The 8,804-nt window shown below is 53.9% G+C and overlaps 1 protein-coding gene across 2 annotated transcripts; it reads left to right on the top strand.

Moving 5' to 3' along the window:
* The first annotated feature begins 368 nt into the window (after positions 1 to 368).
* Positions 369 to 8,399, top strand: LOC104055876 (glutamine synthetase). Of its 2 annotated transcripts, none has more exons than XM_054084544.1 (7): positions 369 to 388; positions 547 to 722; positions 1,700 to 1,861; positions 3,504 to 3,650; positions 4,540 to 4,667; positions 6,161 to 6,360; positions 6,755 to 8,399. In XM_054084544.1, the coding sequence occupies exons 2-7, from the start codon at positions 557 to 559 to the stop codon at positions 7,074 to 7,076; spliced, it is 1,125 nt and encodes a 374-aa protein (XP_053940519.1). In that variant the 5' UTR covers positions 369 to 388; positions 547 to 556; the 3' UTR covers positions 7,077 to 8,399. The 2 variants fall into 2 exon arrangements, with proteins under 2 accessions (XP_053940519.1, XP_053940518.1); XM_054084543.1 differs by having other exon boundaries at positions 387 to 410.
* The last annotated feature ends 405 nt before the right edge of the window (positions 8,400 to 8,804 follow it).

Below are 8,804 nucleotides of genomic sequence, written 5' to 3'. Positions count from 1 at the left end.
GCAAAGAAATCGTCATTTTTTATGAAATAACGCGTTATTTAGCAAAGAAATCGTTATTTTTTACAAAATAACAAGTCAATTATCAAAGAAATTGATGGTTTTTAAGAAAACTAACAATTTCAATGAGTAACATTATTATTTAAGACATAACACGTTATTTGCTAAATAACTCGCTTTTTCTTTAAAACACCGCTAAATAACTAGTTATTTATTAATAAAAGGCTCTTTAATGCGGCAATTCCTCCCGATTTGGGGTATCCCCGCTCCAACAAGGAAGCGAACCCACTCCTCCTCCCCCCCCGCCCCTCCCCGGGGCGGAGCCGCCCCCCCCCCCCCACCTCCAGCGCCAATAAAGCGAGGCGGGCGCCGGCGGGGGTAGCGCTGTGGGGTCGGTGAGCGCGGGACCGCGGGTTCGAGACCCGCCGGGGATAGGTTGGGTTAAGGGTGGTTTGTGTTTGGAGGGTTTTGGGGTTTTTTGTTTGGTTTTTTTTTTTTTGCTTTTAAAAGAAAGAGCGCGTGGCGGTGCTGAGGTGCGTGTTCTCGCAGGGCTGTCGCTATGTCGGTGTCGCACAGCTCCAGGCTGAACAAGCTGGTGAGGGAGCAGTACGTGAGGCTGCCCCAGGATGGGTTGGTGCAGGTCACCTACGTCTGGATCGACGGCAGCGGAGAAGGAGTGCGCTGCAAGAGCAGGACCCTCGACAAGGAACCCAAGGGTATCGAAGGTAATGCTGCTGCTTATCTCTCTGGGTGGTGGATGGAATCGTAGAATCCCTAGGTTGGAAAAGACCTTTGAGACCATTGAGCCCGACAGTACCTGTCCACTGCTAAACCATATCCCTTCATCTGCCTTTCTTTTAAATACCTCCGGGGATGGGGGCTCATCCACCTCCCTGGGCAGCCTCTGCCAGTGCCTGAGAACTGTATCTGTAAAGATTTTTTTCCTCATGTCTGATCTAAACCTCCCCTGGCACAACTTGAGGCTGTTCCCTCTCATCCCGTTACTTGTCACTTGGGAGAAGAGGCCAGCACCTATCTCTCTACAACCTCCTTCCAGACTATTATAGACAGTGATAAGGTCTCCCCACAGCCCCCTTTTCTCTAGGCTAAACCCCAGCTCCCTCAGCTGCTCCCTGTAAGACTTGTTCTCCAGCCCATTCACCAGCTTCATTGCTCTTCTCTGGACATACTCCAGGGTAGGGTGGTGGAGCGCTTGAGTGTCACCAGCGAATAGATTTGGGGTGCTTTGAGTGGTGGGAGCTGGCACTTGCCTTCCCTGGTTTTGTGGCGCCGGCGATACCTGCTGCGGTTTCTCACAGGGTTATAGCAAGCGGCAGGGTAAATATCCAACCTACGTCGGTGCGGTTTGCTTAATCCATAATCTCTGTCATTAGTGCTGGGTGGATAGGGGAGGATTAGATCCTCACCCCTTTCCACTGGGCAAACAGGCATGGAGACGTGTTGGCATCCGGATGGGGTTTTGTGAAGGGAGGTGAAGTGGCTGGATCTGACCCTTCCTGTGCCCCAGTAGTGTTGGGTGCGGCGTGAATGTGGGATTCACAGGGCTCTGGGGATGTGGGAGAAAACCTTTGTGTCCGTTGTTCTGTGGCACTCTGTGCACTCTGGTGTCTCCCAAGGTCTAAGCCACCAGCAGTTGGTGAGACACCATTTCCCAATCCCTCTGTCCCCTTCTGCCTTGCAGACGTCCCTGAGTGGAATTTTGATGGCTCCAGCACGGCTCAGGCAGAGGGCTCCAACAGTGACATGTTCCTGGTGCCTGTCTGCATGTTCAGGGACCCTTTTTGCCTGGACCCCAACAAGCTGGTGCTCTGCGAAGTGCTGAAGTACAACAGGAAACCCGCAGGTGAGCCCCTCCAGCTGCACCCCCAGTTCCCGATCGTCACCCCCTTTTTATTTCGGGGGCTGTCTTTCCAAGGGCTTGGATTGCTGGCACCAGGGAGCAGCTCAGCACCGAGCACTTGGCTTGAGGCTCTGAAATTCAAGCGCTGCTGGTGGCAGTTGCTTGCAGGAACTTGTTTTAGCTGTGCAAGGTGTGAAGAGCAGCGAGATGTGGAGCTCGCGGCGCTCACCAACTCGAGTGTACCAAAAGCATCACGTGGCTTTTGAGCCCAAGAGCCCGCAGGGGTTATGGTGGGGAAGCTGGAAGCAGCTGGTTGTTTTAATATTAAAAAGCTGGGTTCATGGCTGCTGCCTGCTAAGAAAAGAAGGGAGAAGGTGCTGGGTGGCATGGGGTGGCTCTGAGTGACCTTTTGCAAGCGGCCCCTGCTCACGGTGGGTGCTTGGTCTTATCACTACAGGCAGAAGTCTGCAGTCCCAGCATCTGCGCTGTCCCTCTGATAAAGCCCCAGACAGAGGAGGCTCCTGGATGGGTTGTTTGACACTAAAGTGGGCCCATGTCCTTGCTGGGGGTGGGGGAAGGAGACGGCATCTGCAGAGTGATGCACGCGTCGGCCTGGGAGAGGAGGGGCTGTGGGCAGCGATGGTGAAAGACTGGGCTGGTTCCTCTTCAAACAGTGTCATTGCTTTCAGCTGTGGGGGAAGCATCTTGGTTGAGATTCCTGCCCCTCAGCTCCCTCCACCAGAGCAGTTTATAAAGCCAACCCCCGGCCCTGGAGCTCTGGGTGCTGGAGCTGGGGCAGAGAGCTCAGCCCAGAGCCCTGTGAGCCCCCGCAGGTGACCGGGGGAGCACCCTCAGGCTCTTCCCAGAGTGGGTCTCCATGGATATTAAGGGCTACGTGGGTTCTGGAGTGAGAATTACCTTCCCCTCTTCTTCCGTCAGTGCAAGGGAGATGTCTCTGCTCCTCTCCAGCCCCACACTCTGGGCATCTGCTTTAATTTCTGTGGGTTCTTTTAGTGTGAGGTAAAGGTAGAATTTGCTGCCTGTCCCTGTGACAATACTTTTTCAGCCCTGCTGTTTCCCTCCAGACTCTCGCTCCCCTTGCCTGGCATATTTGTCCCATGTCGGGATGGTTCTCTGTATCTCCCTTGCAAAGCCCAGGTTGCCCTGAGCACCCCGGCCACCACAAAGGGCCAAGCCTGGGTACTTGCAAAAACTGTAGAGCAGGAGAAAGACAAGGATAATTCAGCTAAGGCTGGTAGAAAGAGGATGGGGTGAAGTAGTAATGGGAGATGTAGAGACCCTGTTCCTGGATCTGCCAAATGCTTGTAGGACAGGGCTGGAGTATGGCTCTTGGTCTCTCGGTGTGTAGGAGGAGGGCGATCACAGACCATCAGTCATGGTTTGGGGAGCAGGCTAATTAAACCTCCTCGGACTGGCCTGATGCTGTGATGATGGGGTAGCTCTGCAAGGAGGAAATCAGTGAGCAGAGAGTGTAACAGAAAGGGGGATCTGCTCACTGCTTTCCTTAAGGTTTCTGTGGGAAGCACTTGGCAGTGGGGGAGTCTTGACCTCTGAGTGGGATGGAGAAGAGCACGGCAAGTGCCTGCCCATGGCACAGATCTAACCTGGACCTCTCTGCTCCCAGAGACCAACCTGAGACACACGTGTAAGAAAGTCATGGACCTGGTTAAGGACAACCACCCCTGGTTTGGGATGGAGCAGGAGTACACACTGCTGGGCATCAACGGCCACCCATACGGCTGGCCCGACAACGGCTTTCCTGGCCCGCAGGGTGAGTGGTCCCTCCCTTCCCCAACCCAAATATTCCCCTGCTGCTTGGGAGATGCTTCCTGGCGGCAGGCATCCCATCCCAAACCTTGGGTGCAGTTTTCCCATGGCAGCTGACCCGGGGCAGGAGCTGGGATGAGGTTGGGAGCTGTTTGCTGAGAACACCAGATGCCCTGCGGCTCACGTGAGCTGGCCGGCAGCACTGCTCCCAACAGAACTTGGTTGCACAAACAGCTCAGCCGCACGACTTGTTTGGCAAGGGCTGGAGAAGTCGGCTGGAAAAAACCACCTCCCCATGGCTGTTTGGAAAAGAGCCGGCACGTCATGCCCTCCTGCAGCAGCAAGCGAGCCCCAGTGCCTCAGCCGCCTCCTGGGAGAGGGCCAGGGGGTTCCCAGCCTGACTTAATCAGCCTTGTTGTGGGGACCAGCTGCTTTCAACATCTCCCTTCCCCCAGGCGGGAGGAAAACCTTCATCTGACCTGCTTAAATGAGGAAGAGATGCATAAAACCACGGCGAGTTGAATTTTCTAGCCATGAACAACATCGTCTGTTGTCAGGACAATCTCAGATGATTGACGTGCTCTGAGGGTCAGCGAGCTGCCGCAGGGCAGACCAAGCCAAGCTCCCCTTATCTCCTGGTCACCTCCCAGTCGGTGCATGACAAGTCCTGTTTAACTGGCTAGATAAGGTTGAGGTTATACAGACAAATTGCTCGTGCTGCTGGGCCTGGAGCTGGGGTCGGTGGCTCGATGTGCCATGAAAAGCAGTGCTATTTGAGTCCCATAAATCCTTTGCAGATGATGACTGGGAGCTGGGAATGGTGGGATTGCCCAGCAATGCTGTTGTTACTCCCAAAAGCTTTACTTGAGTGGTGACTCCTCTTTCCTTTCCAGGCCCGTATTACTGTGGGGTTGGAGCGGATAAGGTGTACGGGCGTGATATTGTGGAGTCCCACTACAAGGCGTGTCTGTATGCGGGGGTGAAGATCTGTGGTACCAATGCAGAGGTGATGCCCTCCCAGGTATGTGTGGATGGACCTGCACAGCCCCTGTTTCCTGTGATGGGTATGAGTTAGTGTGAGGCTGGACTGACCTAGCAACTCCCAGCTTGTCCAGGATACCAAATCCGGTGACTCCTCACATTGTTATGTCTACATAGGAGCAGCTGCACTGCTAGGGTGAAAATGTGCATGTTTAATTTTCTCCTAACTCACTCCAGTGTGTAAATCCCTACTTTTGGGGGCAGGCAAGCAGAATCACAGCTGAGCCAAATGGCAGGCGAGCTCCTTGCACAGCTCCACCTGGGCTCTGGCAGCCTGTGTGGAGCTGGGTGCTCCCAGTGCTTTTCTTCTCCAACAGAGCAGGGATGCAGAGGACAGATTAGATTTAGACTGGGTATTGGGAAGAAATGCTCTCCTGTGAGAGTGGAGAGGCCCTGGCCCAGGTTGCCCAGAGCAGTGGCTGCCCCATACCTGGAAGTGTTCAAGGCCGGGTTGGATGGGGCTTGGAGCAACCGGATCCAGTGGGAGGTGTCCCTGCCCATGACAAGGGATTAGAACTGATGGGCTTTGAGGTCCCTTCCAACCCAAACCACTCTATGATTCTCTGACAGCAAGAGCTGGGCTGTGGGAGCAGCATGTGGAGCGCTGGGGCTCTGCATCCTGCTCTCTTACCCTAGGAGTTGGTAAGCTTGCACGGGACATGGCCTTGGGAAGCAGCTGGGGGCTTTGAGTTTATTTAGGAGTTAGCCAGAGGGAAGTCCCTTGATTGCATTAGGCGAGTGGCCAGACTGACCGACGGCGAGCTGGGCCCGCAGCTGCGAATCGCTGACTCTCCTGCTGCTGATGTGGCGGTGATAAGCAGGGGGCTTATCTGCAGTGTAGCTGAAGCAGGACTTTTAACCACCCTGCTGTTTGCCCTGATTTTTTTCAGGGTCCTTCTTGGCTGCTTTCTGCATCCTGGGCTCTGTCTCAGCCAAGCCGTGCCAGCAGCCCTATATGCATCACCCCCTCCTTAGTCACTGTGGGTGGCGAAACCCCAGCTCCAGCTGTGGTGGGAGCAGCCCTGGGAAGGACTAACAAGCTCCTCATTAGTCCCATGTCCCGTTTGCAGTGTGGGCTGGGGGATCCTGCACACCAGCAGCTTCAGCATCAGCCTTGAAGGCAGACATGGTGTTTATTTACCTCCATTTTGATTAAATTCCCCTAATTTAGAGTCAGGAGGGGAGTCTCTGTCTCTGGAGGTGTTCAAAACGCGTGTAGGAATGCCACTTCAGGACATGTCTTAGTAGGCGTGGTGGGCTTGGGCTGACGGTTGGACTGGATGAGCTTAGATGGCTTTTCCAACTGTTAGATGGCTGTTGTGATGCTCCTCATTCTGACTGCTGATTCTCTTGGGGTGAAGCTCAGCCGCACCCCAGGCTGGCAGCCCTTGCCGGGAGGGGTGGCAGGAATGTGATGGCTGGGGAGGAATGAACTCACCGGTACTCACTGGTGCATGTGCTTGCATCTTCCAGTGGGAATTCCAGGTGGGCCCATGCGAAGGCATCGAGATGGGAGATCACCTCTGGATGGCTCGGTTCATCCTCCATCGTGTCTGTGAGGACTTTGGGGTTGTGGCTACTCTGGACCCCAAACCAATGACCGGCAACTGGAACGGCGCTGGGTGTCACACCAACTACAGCACCGAGGAGATGCGGAGAGAAGGGGGTCTTAAGTGAGTCTGGTGGGGCGTCCCTGGGAGGTTACTGGGGAGTTTTGCGGTGCCATTGGCCATGTGGCAGGTGGGTGGTTGCACCAGACAGGGCTGGGGCTGTCCCAGGTTATTTTATTTTAAAGCAGCTGGACATACCTCTAGTACTTGGAGGTATTAAAAAGACGGGCAGACAAGGTGCTCAGGGACATGGTTTAGTGGCAGACAGGAATGGTTGGACTGGGTGATCCAAGAGGTCTTTTCTAACCTGGTGGTTCTATGATTCTATGACATATTGGTATCTCCTCTGCTGTCCTCATCCCTGCACAGAAGGAGGGGGTGACAGCCTTCCTGGCCATGGGAACACCCTCCTAAATGGACTTACCGACAAAACCAATACTCTTCTCCTCTTCCACAGACACATCGAAGCTGCCATTGAGAAACTGAGCAAGCGGCACGACTACCACATCTGTGTCTACGACCCACGGGGTGGCAGGGACAACTCTCGGCGGCTCACTGGCCACCACGAGACATCAAACATCTTTGAGTTCTCTGCTGGTGTGGCCAACCGAGGTGCCAGCATCCGCATCCCACGCCAAGTTGGCCAAGACGGCTGTGGCTACTTCGAGGATCGGCGGCCAGCAGCCAACTGTGACCCCTATGCGGTCACTGAGGCCATCGTGAGGACAACAGTGCTCAACGAGACCGGGGTGGAGACCAAGGACTATGCTGACCACTGAGGCCGTGGGGTGGGTGGAGGTTTTCATTTCTACACTAGCTTCTCATGTGGGATTTGTGCCCGTGCGGTGTCCGCAGCTGCGAGCTCAGACTCTTTAGGAACCTCGCTTCTGGTTTTGTGAAACGTCGCCTTAGAAATATATATATTTTATAGCAAGAAGGAGAGGCCCAACCTATTTTCTTAACCACTTTTTTTCTGGTTCCTGATGTTAGGTCATACGTGGGGAAGGTTTTTTTTAAACTTGGATTGAATGTTTTTCAAATGGACTTTACCCTCTGATATACAGAGATCCCGGCGTGGAAGCTGCAGCTGCTGCTGTTTGCACCTGGGGAGGATGGGTAATTGTTTTCCATATCTCTGTAGCAAGGAAAAGAAAATAAATGATTTTCCTGGCTGCGTGGCAGCTGGGTTGTGCTGTGGCGGGTGCATTTTTCTGTAGCTTCTTGAGGTCTGTGGAGGTTTTAAGTTGAGTCTTGTTGATGGGGTGCAGACACTGAGCAGCCTACACCAGTCCCAGGCATGGCCTGGAGGAGCAGAGGTGCTGGAGGATCCTTGGGGCAGGTGACTGGAGCTGCTTTGCCCTAGTTGCTGCTGGCTGAGATGCCATCTCTCTCCGTCGTGATCCCTTGCAAGGCAAACAGAGTGACGGAGCGTGAGCAAACAGCAGCCAGGGCAGCAGCTGGCGGACGTTTACACAGGGTGTGAGCTGCTGAGTCAGTAAAGCTGACCTGCGCTGGGCACAGCGAGCAGCGCTCTCCCTTCCGAGGACCCTTTGGGTAAGGAGAGGAGCCTGGGGATATTCCCCTGCTGTAGCAACTAGGTACAATGGTGCCAACTCCTTCGGTTGGAGTCTCTTTACCAGGGCCAGGTTGTAGGTTTTACTCATGGAACAAAATCCCCAAGTGGGGCCAAATCCGTGTAGAGATGCCATTGATATCCCACCTATTCTCCAGACTCATGGGGTCCCTCTGTGCTGCAGCTGTGAGGAGGAGCTGGATGCAAGCAAAGGGGACAGCTCTCCAGTCCCAGGGAGAAGAAACAGGTCAGGTACCTGGGACAGACCTGCAGGATACAACCCAGCTGCAAGGAAGGTTCCGTGGAAGTGGACGGTGCCAGCAGCCTGAGCTGCTCAGGAACAAATGTAACCCAGTCCCCACCCGCCGAAGGAAAACTTTTCTTTCCAGAAATTGCTGTTTAGGGTGTTTTAACGCTATTCATCAAACCCACAATGCTGTCTAGTTCCTCTCTTGTTTCTATGATGTCTTCAATGAGTAATTTGAGCCCTGGGACAGCGGCTGCTGGAGGCAGTTGGAAAATCAATAAAGAACTAAATCTGGAGCAAGAAGACTAATGTTTGTTTCCCTCGCTGTACCGGTGGCTTAAAGTACTTCAGCTTTCATCACACTGTGCTGTACAGCCCTTGATAGAATCAATCCATGTTGCCAACGCGCAAACACCTTTGGCGAGACACAGCACCGTAGTACATCCAAACACTTTGAACCCGTTCCTTGATCTCACCTCGTAATTCTCCTCTTCAGCGGAGAACAGGGAGTCACCCAAAGCCACAGATGGGGTTTTCCCCTGACCTGGGATCAGTCCTGGCCGCTGGTCCCCATGTGGCTGGAGCTGCTGTGTGCTTGGATGCTTTCACACTATCCTTTGCCAAAATGCATATCTCCTTGCCTGTGCTTTCTGAGGTCAAGATGGGCCAGAAACCATATGTCTGGGG

The sequence above is a fragment of the Cuculus canorus genome, chromosome 19 (genome assembly GCF_017976375.1).
Source record: "Cuculus canorus isolate bCucCan1 chromosome 19, bCucCan1.pri, whole genome shotgun sequence".
NCBI lineage: Eukaryota > Metazoa > Chordata > Aves > Cuculiformes > Cuculidae > Cuculus > Cuculus canorus.
The sequence above is the reverse complement of the archived record's forward strand: the minus strand, read 5'-3'. Positions and strand labels throughout refer to the sequence as shown.

Bases quoted from the DNA above. Each gene is read 5' to 3' on its own strand.
- LOC104055876 (XM_054084544.1), top strand. From the start codon at position 557: ATGTCGGTGTCGCACAGCTCCAGGCTGAACAAGCTGGTGAGGGAGCAG. The intron at 4,668-6,160 runs GTATGTGTGGAT...TGCATCTTCCAG, and splicing joins CAGAGGTGATGCCCTCCCAG to TGGGAATTCCAGGTGGGCCC. The intron at 6,361-6,754 runs GTGAGTCTGGTG...CCTCTTCCACAG, and splicing joins CGGAGAGAAGGGGGTCTTAA to ACACATCGAAGCTGCCATTG.